Below are 17,464 nucleotides of genomic sequence, written 5' to 3' on the forward strand. Positions count from 1 at the left end.
GGAAGGGTGTGGGAAGTGGGGTCCCACAGGGTTCGGTCCTTGGACCGATACTCTTTAATGTCTTCATCAGTGACTTGGACAGAGTACATTTCACTCCCTCGTCCAAGTCACTGATGAAGACATTACAATCGTATCGGTCCAAGGACCGGGTCCTGCGGGACCCCACTGCCCACACCCTTCCAGGTCAAAACCGACCCATCTACCACGACTCTCTGGGTGCGACCCTCCAGCCAATTCGCCACCCACCGGACTGTGTAGTTATCCAAGTCACAGCCTCTTAACTTGTTCACCAGTATGGGGTGGGACACCGTATTGAAGGCCTTCCTGAAGTCTAAGTATACGACATCCACCCCTCCTCCTGTGTCCAGGCGTTTCGTAACCTGGTCATAAAAAGAGACTAGATTGGTCAGGCACGATCTGCCTGCCACGAACCCGTGCTGGTTTCCCCTCAGCATAATTTGTCCTGCCGGGCTCTCACAAATGTGAGCCTTGATAATTTTTTCAAAGACTTTGCCAAGGATGGAGGTGAGACTGACTGGTCTATAGTTGCCCAGGTCCTCCTTCCTTCCCTTTTTGAAAATGGGGACCACATTGGCCCTTTTCCAGTCCTCCAGGACTTGGCCCATGCGCCACGAGCTTTCAAATATTCCCACCATTGGCTCTGCAATGATGTCGGCCAGTGCCTTCAGCACCCTCGGATGGAGCTCATCTGGGCCTGCCAACTTAATGTCCCCTGCTGGATGAGAGCAGGCGCTGGGAGGAGGAATCTGGGTACTATTGCTGCTGTCCCTTGGTTAGCCCAGCTCCCTGCACAGCTGCTTCCTGCAGAGCAAGGCCTGAGGAGCCCTGGAGATCCCTTCCTACCTGTGTCAGTTAGGGACAGGGGCAGTGGCAGAGCAGAAGGTCATCCTTCAAGCCGGTGGGTTACACCTCCAGCGGAGGAGTGGGCAGGGAGCAGATGCTGGAAGGAGGACCCTGCGCATTGCCAATGCTACTCCTTTGCTAAGCCTGGGTCATTTGGAGCAGCAGTGGTGGTGGTGGCAGAAGGGGGGTGTGACCCAACTGCTGCACCTCTACATCTGCCCCGATACTGCCTGTCAAAAATTAGTTATTAATATGTTACATCATTTTTATCTCTCAGAAGGATCCTTGTAACCAGTTAAGAAGCCTGCAGTTGTATCATTTTGTCTTCTTTAATACTGATCAGCAAAACTGACAGCCCTAATGGTCCCCAGATTAGGTCCGTGTGATGGAGCTTTGTGACAGTACTCTGTTAATGGGACATAGAGTAGTAAAACTCAACATCAATCTCAGCCCCTCTCAGAGTGGACCTTGAGGAGTTCTGGCAACATTTTCACTTTCTTGGGCAGAAAGATAGATCAAATGATTTATTTTTCTTCCAATGGCTTGTCTGGCCCATAATGAGGAAATAGTACTGGTGCTGCCTTCAGCAAAATTGTAAGAAAAAAATTGGTGCCAGACCAAATTCTAGATATGAACCAGGGTTGAATGACAACTTTACAGTGAACTCCCCACCCCCAAAGGGAAAAAAAAAGAAATAAAGGAGAAGGGCTGAGTCTTGGCAGCAAATATATTTATATGTGTGAATTCCAAGGCAGCAAAAGCATTTACTTGGGAAAAAATAGATATAACCAAGACAGCCTCCAAGGCTGCCACCCTTCACAGCCATTCTCTCCCAGTATTAAAAACTTTGGTTTCTAATTAACATCATTTGTTAAAGAAAAACATTTAGAAATCAACTGTGTCACCATTCAAAAGTATTCTAATGCCAAATGCAGAAAGTACAAAAGAGTGAACACTCTTACATATATTACCTAGGTATCCAAGAACCTCAAATAATTTTGAGGGCCGGGCGTCTAAAATAAAGATATGTCCTTCTGCAGCTCCAGCAATGAGATATTGACCACCCTCATCATAACTAGATAAAAAAAAAGTCAATCTGCTTAAAACATTTTTTTGTCTGCGTGTGATTAAGTACAGATTACCCACAAAACAATTCAGCAATTCAATAATTCATAGGGCCTAATTCTGCTTTCAGTTACACCACCATACCTGTGCACATTTTACCCGGGTGCTTAGATGTAACTGAGATCTAGCCATAGGATTTACACAGCGTGGCCTGATCAAAAGCCCACTGAAGTTACAGTCTTTCCATTGACTTTAGTGGGCTTTTGATCTAAAGCTAGAAATGTAATAGAGCAGCTTTTTAGCTACATAATTAAATCTCTCATTCCTCTCAGTCTGCCACTTCAGACTTTATTATATGAATCTCTCCGTTTGTTTTATTAATAATTTATCTGTGATAATGCAAAAGGATAACATCCAACTTCTCAAATGATAGGTTGTTTTATTAATGTTTAACAGATTCAATATGAATTCTATTTATAAAAATATTGTAGATTGATAATTATCATCTCCGCTGGTCCTTATCCAAATGTTTACATTTATTTAAAATCACCAATATCAAAATGAGGCTTCTAACTAATGGATCGCTACAGCTACTTCTATAGAAACCAGTACATTTGTGAAATGTTAAGAAAATAATAAATAGTAAATAATTGACATGCATCACGGGAAAAGCAATGGCTCAGAGGTTTAAGCAGTAGGTTTAAAATTGCTTGATTCATTGGAACCTTAAATTTAAAAATCATCTCAGACTGTTTTAGCCCATTTCCCTCTAATAATAGATACCATGATTTCTATCCAATTACAATGCATGGTTGATCTGTCAGAAAGGAGCTTATAAATCAATACCTTAATTGCGCTCTGTAAAATTTTTAATCAAATATGGGTATATCTCATTGTCCTCAGTCAAAGTCTCTCTTCACTACTGCTGTGTAATGTGCTATGCACCACTTATCCGAGTAATTCACTTCGAACTAGAAAAGTGGCCAAATTCAAAAGAAGTGATTCCTATCTTTTTGTTGTTATAAAAAGATTGCTTGAGAATTTTTTGATAAAAGGTTTTTGCCAAAAATGCTACTCTGTCAAAACCCACACTCTGAATAGAAAAGGGTCTCAGGAAATCTGTTGAAACAGATGCTGCTAAAAGTTTTGAAATGGTTTAAAATAGATCGTTTTGACATTTTCAGAATGAATCATTCTAATTTTTCTTGTCTGAAACAGTTTTTCATTTTGAAATTTAATATAATTATAGAAACAATAAGAATAGACACTGAAACAAACTGTTTTGATTAACTTAAAACATTCAGATTTGGTGCTTGTGAAATATTTCAACTTTTCATCCTATTTTGGAACAGAAAATTTCTTCAATATCTTAAACATTTCCATGGGCTTACATTTCCTGGTCAACTCCAGTTTGAACCGCTTTTGGATCCTACAGAGGAGAATACTCTAGCAAAGTAATATTGTTATACCTTATTCTTATCATGAATTCATTCCACAATGTGTCACTTGTGTTCACACATCTCTTGACAGACTCAGAGTCGCAACTTTCCCTGCACTTTGCCATTACATACTTACTTCAAACAGAGCACAGGAAAGTGGGTAAGAAGAACTCGGTGAACCACCCGTGGGGTGTTTACTTTGGTAGCATCAATGAAATGGACATGACCCGTTTTGGTGCCTACAGCAACACTGTGTGAGGAGGGGCAGCAAACCAAAGCAGTTGCCTAGTTGGACAGTAAAAAATATTAAGCATCTCCACAATTGCATGAGATGGCATTTTAGTATATAACCTGCTTTGCTACACAAATTTTCTCAAATTAAAAAAACAAGTGATCCACGTGCATAAAACTTCAACTTGCGCATGTTCAGAAAAGTTCATAAAAATATTATACTGATAGTATATTATTATACTATGGATGTTGGAAATTTAAAGATCACCCTTGTTCCCATCCAATGATTTACATATACGTATCCTCCAAGCTCATCATTAACCCTTTTCTCCACCTTCACCCCAACCTGGCTTGGTGTGAAATTAGTTAGCACTCAACCAAAAACTGTTCAGAGAAGTTTGCTGATGAGTAGACCTGCTGAGAAAGACTATTTTCTATGCTGCAAAATATTTCAAGATGTTGATAATTTTCTATCTTTCAAATCACTTTTCTACCTTTCAAATCAGGACAGAACAACTACATTTTGACATGTTTTTCAAAATAAAATTCCAATAATTTATGTCAGATTAATCAGACGGCAGGGTAGTTTTGTACCTTATAGATTAACTAAATCAGAGAGCTATATAGCAAAAGCTTTGGTGAGTCCATGCTCACTTCATACAAAGCTTATGCTATTAGATATATATCTTACTAAGTTAGTCTATACTGTACAAATCTACCCTGTCTTCTGCCTGCCTTCAGACTAACACAGCTGACTACCTCTCTCTGTAGGTTAATCACCACATGTAAGATTAATACATTTTAAACTTTTTATTTCAGTTCTGATACTTTTTACATTTTTAATCTATATTTTTCATTTCAAAATGGAAAAAAAATCATTTGGGAATAGAAAATCAAAAGTTTTCATTTTGAAAATGTCAGAATGGGTTATTCTGATATTAAAAAAAATAAAAGTATCAAAATCAAAAAGATTTAACAAAGAATTATTTTCTTAAAATGGGATGTGCTAATACAAAACTGTTCCACTGGAAATGTTCTGACCAGCTCCACCGTTGACCAACAAAGAAGAGTCCAACCACAATGGTGTAATGATTTGTAAATGAATTAAGGGAATGCCTGGTGTCCTACAAATTTAGGAATTTACAAATGATGCTGTCCTACAAATGTTTCCTATGGGAACGTTAGAAGGGATGCCACAGACGTAGCATGGTTTCTGGGAAAATGTGCCCTTATGACTGATGGCAGCTCCACCTTAACTGTCTCACGGAATAGTTGTATACTGCCCAAGATCCAGCTTGACAACCTCAAAGATGATATTGCTGCACCTTTTGATCTCTCAGTCATGGATACAAAAGTGCCGAGAAGCCATTCTGAACATATTATATTTTTTCAATTAAGGTTCAATGAATGCAGCAAAGCCTCTGTATGCAAGGACCGAGGCTCTGGGAAGAAGTTTGATCTGCTGCCCTGAAAAAAAGTCTGTAATGACTTTGAGCAGGAATTTGGGATGCGTTCTTAGAATTACTTTATCTGGGTAGAAGGCAGTAGAGGAAAGATCTGCCATAAGGGTTTTGATCTAACCCATCCCGCTTGCCAATATAACTGCTACTAGCTGTTTTCATGGAGATGACTATGGAAGAGCACATTGCATAGGTTTAAATGGTGCTCTTAGGCTCTTAGTAAGCAAAAGAGGACCAAATTCAAGTCCCATTTTGTGAATGAGTTCCTTACTTGGGAAAAGATAGCCCCTTAAGAAACCTGAGGGTTGTCAGGTAATAAAACGTGTGTCCGTCCCTCAAATGGCAGGTGGAAGGCTGAAATTCCTGCCAGGTGGACCTTATACTGAACTGGTGGAAAGGTCACTCTGCTTGAGATTCAGTAATCTAGTATCTCCAGTATGGCAAGCCTGACCAGGTCCATTTGATGCCCTCTTGATCCTTGGTGCTTATGGGCAAAAAAGTCACCAATCAGGGCTGAACATTCTTGGTCTGCCTGAGAAGGCCAGGCAGCATCAGGCTAGGGAGGGAGTAGAGATCTGGGTAGGGAAATCCAGAAGGTTTGGAATCAGCAGCAGTGTCTTGGGATCATTTACCAAAAGGAACAAAAGATCATGATACCATGACTGTCTAGACCACATAGGGGATTGTAGTATTAATAAGGCTAATGGTGTCTAACAGATTTAGAAATATTTGTGGCTAAGTTAAAAACTTTGGATGGCTGTTGTTTGAAATTATTTGCATAAAGACATATCATGAGGGTACAGGTTCAAATATGCTGCTTTCTCTTCTGCTCTTTGCTGAGACACAGCAGAGACTTGTTAGCCTGAAGGAATCATTTTTAAAAGTGAATCTCTTTCCAATTCCTTTCATTTTGCTGTTTTGTGACATGAACCAGGTTCATCAAAGACCTATTGATCAAGCTTTAGTAAACATACTGCTACAGTCTATACAAATATTCCAGCTGAACTTTTCCTCTGCAATTTCTAAGTATAGGTCTCCATATTTTATACCTGTTTTGGAAGTTTTAATGCTGAAAAAGAATATTTTGTTGCAACTGGTTCACTTTTGTTTTGTAAATATGGCAAGGGCCATTTTTGGCATGGTTTAGTGGACCACTGGGGTCAGTATTTTAATTATTATTGGAAATAGCGGCAGTGAAAGTTATTTCCAGCAGCATCCAAGATATGATATGCACTTTCCAAACCAAAAAGAAGGTGAGGTCTTTATCCAGAGGGGTTTCAGATTAAATAATTAAAAATGTAAGTATGTTAAGTAAAGGTAAATTCAAAAGGTTATTTTTTAAAAGACAAAAGCTGATCTGTGAGGTTTCAACAGATTTAAAATATCCATTTTTAAACTGTAATTATCAGTGTATATTTTAGAAAATTAAAGGTAATCATAGTCTTGAAATTCTAACAACTGTTGGACTGGAGATTTCCTGGGGTTTTTTGCCAAGAAGTATAACATCAAGTATGAAACAAAGAATTTAATTCAACCCTAAATCGTATAAACTTTTAGTTAACAGCAAAAATTCTTTGATTATTCTTTCTAAAGAAGAGTGAGTTTTTGTTAGTAAAGCTTCTTTAGTCTCACAAAATGTACAGGTGTTCCTCTGTGCATAGTAAGTGTTTTGTACCAAGTGAGAATAATTAAGATTCTGATCACTAATGACCATGGCATGCGCGTTTATGTCCCTTATCAAACCTGTGTGTTCAATGCTAAGAAAAATTTTGTTTTTTTATTTTATATCTAATGAACTGATTTATATTTTTCTTTCAAAAGGCCTTTCTGGTCTCTACCAGCTAGGACACAATTGGCTGCATGGTGGCACAGACACGCAAGGGTAAACTACTGCTGACAATAGTTTACCCTTTTTAGTTTACCCAGCTTTTTGCTTTTCAAATTATTTTATAAAACATGGTTAACAGGATCAAAATGACAGAATGCACCAGCCAGCTCCTCAGCTAGCACTCAGCAGAGACAATTTAACATCCTTATTTTACATTTGGAGAAACCAAGGCAGGGGATGGAGAAGAGATGTATCAAAGTCAGCTGGCAGGCTAGTAGCAACCAGGAATGGAACCCAGGTCTCCTGAACTCCAGCCCAGCGTGCCATACACTAGGCAGCACTCGCCTTCAGAAGGGGACCTTGTTGTGGAACAGCTGGAAAGATGTGGCCCTGAACTGGGTGAAGTGACTGGAAGGTGATGAAGTACAGTCAACATTTTAGAGGTCCTTCCCTTTGAACTACATTGAATAAAAAAACAGGTCATCTCTGGAGCTGAGAGAGCTGGGTGTGAGATCCACGATCTTTCCGATCCATTGGGCTCTACGCAAACAAACTTTCAGTACTCCTAAAATGTTAAATTCCAGGCATTTTATTTTTTGACAAGTGTTTTGCAAAAACATATTCTCGTGGGTTGGTTTTTTTTAATTTGGTGGCTGTGATTGGTTCAAATGTAAACACTCAATTATCTGTACCTGTTTATTGAGGCTTAGCTTGCTGATGCAGGTTCCATCCTCCAACAACCAAAAGTGCACTTCCCCTGAAATTGCTACAGACTGTTCAACAAGAGAGAACACTTTGATTAGAGGAGGTGGCAGGGAGGAAGAGGAGAAGGAAATAAACAGGAAATAGATAAGAAGCAGGCAGTGACTTTCTATGGCAAATAAATGCAGTAGATATGACCTACAAGAGAAGAACTAGTCTTCACACAAGATGATCATCTGCATCTTGCAGGACTAATCTAATGAACTCTTTCTTTAGGGTGATGTAAAAATCTTTAACTCACCCTCAGCTCTTCTAAAAAAGCAGAAAAATTTTGTCATTGCCATACTCAAAATGAGGAGGCAGATACTTTAGCATCCTAAGTTACTTTAGGTTGGCTACCTAGGACCTTCCATACCTAGTGAAGAATCAATACACCTGGCTCTAAACCAAATCTTGTAGGGGACCCTGATATAAAGGAATGTCAAGGTGTTTGCAAATCAAGAGACATACAGCCAGGACATTCCCATGTATCAGATGTCTCTTGCTCCTGGAAAAATCCGTAGAGGCTGCAGGAAAGTAAGCTCATGATGTACCAATCTCTCACTAGTCTAACCTGAGTGCTGGAAAGGCCAGTCAGAGCGTGGCAGTAAGGGCACTTATACACGTGACGGACCACTGCTTTAATGCATGCTATTTAGCACGTGTCAGCATGGACTTGATTAACTGAGTCTGCTGCAAGTCTGCTGGCACATGCTAATTAGCATGCTCTAGCAGCCTCTGCATCATGTATATTTAGTGTCCCCATGTTTCAAAATGGCAGTGGGGGCACTTTAATTAAAGCTCATCAAATGACCTTTAGTTAAAGTGCCCCTGCTGCCATTTTGAAGTATGGGTACCATAAAGCCACCTAATTCAGCTTTCATTCTCTGTACTGAGCCCAAATCCAGCACTGGTATGAACATGGAGCTGAGTGAGCCAGCAGCAGAGCCAGCATTAGAATTTACTAATCTGTGGTTTTATCATTATGCACCCCAGAGCTAGATTATAATCTCAGTCACATTAATTTAAAGATGAAATAAGCCCTGTCATTTTAATAACATACCATAGATACACACTGGCATGACAAAGGATATGGACAAACAAAATAGATATGAATGAACTTCTGAATAAAAGAGGGCTAGATTTAACCTAGTTAGCATGGGGATGGATTGGACTGGAGCAGACAAATGAAACCATTACAATGGACTAGCAAATGTACGTTCATGAGCAGTAAGTCTACCTCGCTTTCAAATCAGTAAATGTTTGCATGCATAGATCATAATGTGAGTGAGCCCCAGTCTCTAGAACACATCTGCCTTTCTTTCACAGCAACATTTTCAGTATTTGAGAATAACCATTATTACAGTTAATAAATGAGCAGGTCCCTTACCACGCAGTATTTGTTTCCTGGAGTAAGAAAATCAGCTGACAGGAAATGACTGCTGGATGCATCCAAGAGCTTGACAGCTTCCTCACTGGAAGTAGGTTTATAAATATACACTGATCCCTGACAATTGCAAATGATAATTCATTATTTAGCTATAGAGTGTTCAGTAAAAGCCTTCATATGTCCAGGGGTGTACTTGGTAGCCGTGTTGGTCTGAGACAAAAAGACATACAAAAAACTAGAACTCTTGGTTCCAAAATGATACCTGAATTTAGTCCACTGAACTGAATTTAGAGGATTAAGTCAATTTACACACACCTGATTTTCAGCTAGTGCACTTCACTTGGATCCAGCTAGCCACAAAGCTGGATTTACAAAGCCTTTAAGAGAGCAAGGAACCAACAACTGAACCCAGAAATCCAGACCTGCAGTCTCCTGCAGTCTCAACCTTTTACCCAAAGATGGTTTTTTCTCTCTCCTGAATTATCATGGAAATTATGTGTAAAAAGCAAACTATCAAAACATTTAAAAAAGCCAAATGAAATGATACAAGGACAAGGAAATACAGAGCTTATAAGGAGAAAGAGAATTTAAATTTCCCTTTGCCCTACCTCTTTGATCTTGATACTGCAAAGATTTATTATGTACATGCCTACATTTACATTTAAGAGTCCCATACTCTTTAATACTTTAGCTCTCACCATTTTACTGCAGGATCAGAAATAAGAAGGAGGTAACAATTATATGTACAAACCACCATCTAGATGATCTAGAAGACATCATTTTGTACTTCATAGAGGTTACGTTTTATACCAGTGCTGGTCAACCTTTTGGCCTCGTGGGCCAGATGAGTGACAGAGAGCTGGTCTGCAGGTTGGATCAGGCCCCACATGCCAGGATCAGGGCCTGTGTCCTAGGATCAGGTTCTGGCACCCCATGCACCCCCACCCAACCCTGCACACCAGGACTGGGTCCTGCACCACCCTTGCACACTGGGACCCGGCCCTGCACCACCCCCATGTGCTGGGATTAGAACACATGCATGCAAGGATCAGGATCAGGCTTTTTGCCACCCTGCTTGCCCAACTTAGCATGCAAGGCACACTATGAGGCCCTTGGCGCTCTCCATGGATCCAGAAATTTGGCAGGAGAGGAGCAGTGATTAACACTGCCACTGCTCCTCACCCTGACAGATTTTCAGATTCATGGAGCCCCACAGGCCAGGGGAGAGATCTGGCCTGTGGGCTGGGGGTTGAGCACCCCTGTTCTATAGAGACTGGTCCAAATTCACTCTGGGTAACAGTATTGACTTTGACAGGATTATATTATGGGTGAATTTGGGCACAGAAATTCCAACAGTGTTGTGCAGCTTCTGCAGCTGGCATGGACATCTTGCCACTTAATATTATTATCTCACATACCGTACCTTTTCTGTTTCTACTAGCAATCTGGAGTAATCAGGGGAGAAAACAAGGCTGCTTATAGGTTCCGATACATCAAGGTAGTTTTTCATTGTATAGAATGAGTCTTTGGGCTGGCACATATGCACAACGCCATCCTAGGTAGAAAAATATAAATCCAAGAAAGTTACAGACCATTTTTCCTAACAGATACAGCAAAGCTTCACTGAGAGACCTTCTGAGGACTCCAGCTACATTGGGATTCCAATGTTCCTTGTCACAGATGGTCTTATTAACTTTTATCTTGTCCGTATATAGGAGATTCCCAGGTCAAAATAGTGAAAGATGAAAACGTTCCTTAAAAATCTAGACTTAATAACAGCCCACGTTTAATTTTAATGGGTCTGATTCTGTGATCAGTTAACACTCAGGCACCCCGATCTGATTTAACTGAGACAGCACAGGAATTTTTCCCCCTTGGGTTTTGAAAGAGAACAACCAAGCAAGATTTTACTGTTAGTTTGTGTCATGCAGAAAAGGAAAGAGCTGGACTACTAGTATAATTAGCAGGACAACTATCTTTGTAATTCTGTTTTTCTACATTTATTCCCATTCTTTTCCATTTCTTTAGGCCCTTTAGTTCTCATTGGAAAGCTCTTTATCAACTGCTTTTCACCAATAAACACAGGAATCCTAACCACTACTTGCATATTAGACTTTCAAAACAATGGCATTTTCTTTCTGTGTATGTTGTTGCAGATTGTAAACAGCAGTATATGTGTAAGACTAGCAAGAAGTCTCCTTTCTACACCTCTTTGGTTCTATCCATAGTGGACTCTGCAAACTCACTGCATGCAGCTGTTCAGGGAGTAAGGGGGATTTCTTACACTTCCTGCTGCATACAGTCCATTTTTATGAAAAGCCATAGTGAGCACAACAGACTGCGCCAAGCCCTCCTCTTGACCTTTGGGGAAAGCAAAATCAACAGAATATAATTAAAAAAAAACTAGACAGCCCATCTCCGCTCCACATGCAAATCTGGGGGGCACATGCCCCCCATGCCCTCCCCAAAGGTGCATGCAGCAGTGGGGAGCCACACACACTGCCCCTCTGGATGAGCCACTTGTGGCTCCGTCCCATGACCCACCCTGGCCCTGGGGCCCCATTCACTCCAGTGCTTGCCCCTGCCCGACTCCTTCCCACACTGTGGGGGCCTTGCTTTGCCCCCCAGCCCCCATCCCTTCCCCTCCATAGAATTACCTGCTGGGCACTGTCTGTGTATGACTCTGTTCGTGTGTGTGTGCATCTGGCGCTCACCCCCAAGCCACAGCCTCCCAGCCCTGCTGCTGCCCCTCACTCCTGACCCACAGTACCCTGCATCCTGCCAGGGCATGCAGGGACCCCGCCCTCTCCCCAGGCTCCAAACCCTACCCACACACCCACAGTCCCCCACACATTCCACCCCCACACACACCTGACACCATACAAGTACCTGCATAATTTTGCATAATTTGGAGCTTTTAGCTGTGCAATGAAAATTGCAATTGCGATTAATTTTTTTAATCGTGCAACTAACCGAGATTACATTTTTGAATCGTTTGACAGCCTTAATTAAAATTAACAGAAATAACTCCTGTTTCCTGGTCTGTGCTGAGGCTGTTCATAAGCATGTCCATTAGCACCAATTCCATTAATGATTTGTGATGCAGAGATAAAAAAGTGCCTCAAAGCCCTGCAACAATGCTTTTCAAACTTCCTACAGTCATGAAACCTTTTTATATCACTTTTTCTGCTACAGAGTCCCTATCCCAGGGGTGGGCAATTATTTGGGCCCAAGGACCACATAGGCTGTTTTGGCAAGCTATCATGGGCCAGGTCAGCACCTCTCCCCAAACAGTTCACCAAAACTCCCTATATGGGATGGGGACCCAGGCAGCAGTGTTCAGGAGTGGGACAGACGGGTGAGTCTGGAATCACAGGGTAGGGTTTCGGGGCAGTAATGGCACAGAGCCGGGGCCGGGTCAGAGCCATGACCCACTGTCTGCATGCCCCTGCAACAAGTGCAGGTTTCATGGACAGGAGCATGCAGGGAGCAGATTGCAGCTCTGCCCCACCAGGGCCCTGCACTGTCACTGCCTATGGTCTCAGCCCCAGCCCCGGGCATAGCGCCTGACTGACCTGCGCATCCTGTCCATGTGGCTCTCTGGAACTGCGTCCGGGGCTGGGATCTTCGGGTGGTGACAGTGCAGAGCCAGGGCAGAGTTAGAAGCCATTGCCAGGCCTCACTGGGGGAACTTCAGCACCCATGAGGGGGAAAGGAGAGCTGCAAGCCCCATGGAGGAGGCTTGGGAGGAACTTAGCTTCCCTCCCCTGGTCTGGGACACACTGCTCACAGGCGAGGAAGGGATGGGGTGGACCTGGCGGCCACTCCATGCCCCGCTACATACTTGCAGCAGTCAGGACCAGGCATGGGCCCTTCCATATAACCCTTCCAGGTAGGGGCTCCTCCTGGTTTTGAGACATATTGATGTACCTTGCAGCTCCCAGCAGCCACTGGTATTATTTACACTTCAATTAGTTTAATTTAAACAAATAAGTACCTTCCTTTTTCAAATTTGCTTCAGATATCATTGGTGAGATCTGAACAATTGTTTGCCTTCGTTCTAGATAGAGGAAAAGAAATAAAAAAAAAACCAGCTTCAATTATCTTACATGTACCTAACAAATGCATGTTGACATTCTGACAAGTTATAGCTTAGCACAGAGCTGGGGATCAGGAGATTGAGATTCTTTTTGGTTTCTGTCATTTAACTCCTCAGCGTAACCGTGGGCAAGTCACACTGGTTATTTGACTTAATCACCCCACCTGTAAAATAGGGATAACAGTACTTACCATTTTGAAATCTATGGGTGAAATTTAGTTTATTTTGTAGGGCAAAGCATTGTTATTTATTATAATAACAACTTATGGTTTCTTAATTTATTTGCTCATGAGAGAGGAACTTCATCCAGCCCAAAAATGGCCACTTGAAATGTCGCAGCTGTTCAGTTCACAACACGCTTAATATTTTTTCATGAGAATTCAGCACGTGCTTGTATGTAAGTGCTGTGACAAATGTGAATGTTTTAAGTTAAATATATATTTATGTGCTTGTTAACTGAGGCTTAAGAACATATACCACCACAACACAGCACTTCAGGACAGGCAGTAAAGATAGACACACACCACAGCTAAATGAAACCCCAAAGTAATCCACTTACAGCATTAACCAAACCACTTCTTGCAGCAAGCGTGGGGGATATTCAAGTACTGATCTTGTTTAAACTTCTAATGTTGACAAGATTAACAGACAATTTGTAGAGGATGCCCACCCGAATCTGATTTTACCACCATGCTTGCAGCAAGTACCCTTATTTTTGCATGTCAGCACTGCTTGCTGCTGCCTTAAAACTAGTGTATATTATAGATAAAAGAACAAACAAGGTTACTGCTAGTCACCTGCTACTTCTTACTGACAATAATGCATTGTTCATTTAAAGTTAAATAAAAAGTAACCCAGCCTTGCTTTGTGCCCGATCCCCTTTCTGTGTGCATTCACACATTGGGACAGAGAATGAATTCTCTGTTGTTTTGTCTTCACAGGGACTTGAGAAATCATGTTAACTAACATTGTGTTACATGCTATTCAAGTCAGTAGAGACTGCAACTGTTACCACAGGATTAACCATGACAAACTAACATGCTGTTCAAAAACACCTTGTACCTGTCTGCAGAGTCCCAAGTTCCAGTATCATGGTAGTTAACATGATAGAACATGACAATTTTCTAGTACAGACATCAAACATGTTGTTTGTGATCAGTTGATCAATCGATCAATCAATCAATCAATCGGTAACAATAATATGAGATTTGTATGCCTGCCCTATAAATGATTTTGTCAGTTCTGTAGGGTTGCTAATGAAACCTGAATTACTGGCATTTTGTTTGTAATGAACTAACGCACTGAAGCACTTCATGTTTCTGTCAAAGGGAAAATGTGTTTAGGGAGTTGGGGCTGAAAAATATATTTGACTTTTCTAAAAACTGAATAATTATACTAAGAAAAGAAACATGAATCTGAAAAATGACCTAGTGTGCGTACATACACACCCCACCTTAATCCAGCTGTTTCTTACCAGTTGGAAATTTCTGATGAAGAAGAGAAGTTTCCAGTGTCTCAGAATTAATCACCAAAATACATCCCTCTTCACAGCCCACATACAGGTCAGAGGTTGCACTCCAGCAGTGGACAGTAGGGTGCACTGAAGGCTGGATGTCATCTTTTGGCTTCAATATAAAAAAAATCAATGACCTTCAATTGTTGGCAAACATTTCTGTTCACAGATACATAAATGTGAAGTCAGGAGAGGTCATTAGATCATCTCGTGTGAACACTTGTAAAACACAGGCCATAGAATTTCACTCATTTATCCCTTCACAGCTATCTAATAACTTTTCTTTGACTACAGATGATCTTCCAGCTGGCCACCCAGTCTTAGTCTGAAGATACTGACAGCCTTCAGTAGTTTGCTCCAGTCATTGTCATCCTCACTGTTAAAAAATGCACCTTAAGTTTCATTTGGATTTGTATGGATTTAACATCCCATTCTTAGTTCTCATTATACATATATTTCTCCAACAAGTGGATGAGTTTAGTATTGAGCATTTTCTCTTTGAAAGTATTCACACACCATAATCAATTCAACTCTCAATCTTCCAATCTTTTTTTTTTTTTGAGAAATTCAACATACTTAGCTCTTTAAGTAGCTTTATATAAGACATTTTTCCAGCCCTTGAATAATATATTTGCAGCTCCTTCCGGTACCCTCTACAATTTTTCAATGTCTATTTTAAAATGTGAACGCTAGAACTGGATGCAGTGTTTTTGCCTCAGGCTCATCAATGCTACATGCAGAGATAAAATCACTTTCTGATTCTTATTCATTATTCCTCTATATATACACCCAGAGATGAGATTAGCCTTCTTTGCCCTGCCATTGCCCTAGAAGTTCAGGTCCATGTGTCCATTATGACCCTTAAATCCTTCTCCAAGTCTTAGCTTTCTAGCATACAGTCCTCCAATTTGTAAGTACAGTCTGCATTCTTTGCACCCATATATATGATCTGGCATTTGACTGTATTAAAATATGTCTTATTTGTATGGTATTAGCTTACCAAACCATCCAGATTGTCCCGTAAGACTGCCCTGTTATCACTATTTACCTCTCTACCACTCTTGGGACAAAGTTACTTATCTTCTCTCTGCCTAAATGTCCCATCTGTAAAACAGGGGTAATAGCTATTCTGTATGTTATGGGGCTTAGTTAAAATAAATGCATTAAAAATTGCAAGGGGCTGAGATACTGCAGAGGTGTTGGTTGTAGCTGTGCTGGTCTAAGGACATGGGCAGAGAAGGTTCTTTGGGCAAATCTGATATCTTTTATTAGACAAACTGAAATAGTTGGAAAAAATTTATTTGCAGGCTTTTGGGTACAAACACCCTTCTTCAGGCACAGAGAGCATCTCCAGTTGTTTTGTGCTCTTCCTGGATGGGATAGAAGCCAGGAGCCAGTATGCAAGAATGCAGGTCAGTGAAACTGCAAATGCGAGGGTCAGAGAGACAATGGGATGCTACAGAAGTGTTCTGAACCTTTTTAAGGTCAAGGCACCCATCCATAACTGTTCTGAATTCAGCAGCACCTTGGCTGAGAACCATTGTTGTACTGCCTCAGCTTATCAGATACCCAAATGCAAGCAGGAGCAAACCCAGCTCCCAGTGTGGCCCTGCTTGCATCTCTTAGAAACAAAGGTATGTGGGCTGGAGTGGTTTCCTGTGGCTGTGGTAGTGTGACAACCTGGAGATAAATCTATGGAATCAGGGTTCTCAAACAGCTGTCTCCCCAGGCTGCCAAGCCACTGTGGTCAGGTGAAACCACCCCATGCCTCTGTTTCCAGGTGGCATGTATGGGGCTGTGCTGGGAAACGACTACGGCAGGAAGGTGTGCTCCTTCCTACATTAGGTTTATCTGATGCACCCTAGTTGAGAATACTGTGCTAAAGTAATGGCAGCCTTACAAGTACCATAGCTAGAAAGAAGAAAGCTGAGGCAAATTCTGTGAAGAAGCAACACAGTCTTTAGAATAGCTAAGAGGAAAGATTAAAAGAATTCAATATGAATAGCTTGGTGAACTGATGGTGAGATGTGGGATGGTAGTTTGGATACAGAAGGTGAAATAATTTACAGAGTTTGTAATTTTAGAAAATACCTGGAGTCTTTCAAGAGTCTGCAGTGACTCCATATGCTGGAATCACAGGATATGGAGTCAGAAATAGCCCAAGATTTGTCAAAGACCCCCATGTGATTTTAGTCACTTAGTACCAAATCCTATGCAGCCTTTAAGATACTTCCACATAGGTGCCACAGGGCTTAAATTGCTCAAATGGAGAAGAGCAAATACTAACTGGCAGGGTTAGGCATTTAGGCTTCCTACAGAGGTGCCTTCCAAGGGCAATCCAGGTCACCCAGACACTCAGCAGAAAGGTGGCTGCAGCTGCCCTGTGCGACTGTTGGGTCTAGCGTGTATCTGAACTCCCACTTATCCTTGGAGCTTTAGTATCTGATGCAGCACCTTGGTTGAGAACCACTGTTGTATTGCCTCAGCTTAATCTATCGTATCAGACACCCTGCACAGATGGTGTTTCCACTGGGCTCCAGATAGGTCAGAGGGGAGATGCCTACTCGAACCAGAATCTAAATAACAACAGTGATAAATTCAGAATAAAGCCACAGCACATCCATCCACTCTTGAATACAGGAGGTGCTTCCCTCCCTTTGCCCAATAGCTCTTTGGCAAGAACACTGGCCCAGGAAATGGGAGACCTGGTGTATAGATCTTTCCCCCCATGACGAAATGAGAGAGTCAGACCCATTTCTTTCTCACTTTCCAGAAGATTGCCCTGACCACAAGGCTATAAACCAAGCTGGGTAGAAAACATCTCTCACCTTCCT

General features: G+C 41.5%; 1 protein-coding gene across 2 annotated transcripts in view; it reads right to left on the minus strand.

The window, feature by feature from the left end:
* CFAP43 (cilia and flagella associated protein 43) overlaps nucleotides 1-17,464 on the minus strand; it is a 64,641-nt gene that overhangs the window by 34,596 nt on the left and 12,581 nt on the right. The window contains exons 6-13 of one of the 2 annotated variants that reach the window (XM_025201221.1): nucleotides 14,592-14,742; nucleotides 13,016-13,078; nucleotides 11,303-11,379; nucleotides 10,442-10,573; nucleotides 9,019-9,135; nucleotides 7,580-7,660; nucleotides 3,505-3,653; nucleotides 1,836-1,939 (exon numbers count right to left, since the gene is read on the minus strand). In XM_025201221.1, the coding sequence (XP_025057006.1) occupies nucleotides 1,836-1,939; nucleotides 3,505-3,653; nucleotides 7,580-7,660; nucleotides 9,019-9,135; nucleotides 10,442-10,573; nucleotides 11,303-11,379; nucleotides 13,016-13,078; nucleotides 14,592-14,742 (874 nt within the window). The remainder of the gene's footprint in view (nucleotides 1-1,835; nucleotides 1,940-3,504; nucleotides 3,654-7,579; nucleotides 7,661-9,018; nucleotides 9,136-10,441; nucleotides 10,574-11,302; nucleotides 11,380-13,015; nucleotides 13,079-14,591; nucleotides 14,743-17,464) is intronic. The other variant, XM_025201220.1, reaches the window with a different exon arrangement.

The sequence above is a fragment of the Alligator sinensis genome, unplaced genomic scaffold, assembly GCF_000455745.1.
Source record: "Alligator sinensis unplaced genomic scaffold, ASM45574v1 scaffold61_1, whole genome shotgun sequence".
Lineage (NCBI taxonomy): Eukaryota > Metazoa > Chordata > Crocodylia > Alligatoridae > Alligator > Alligator sinensis.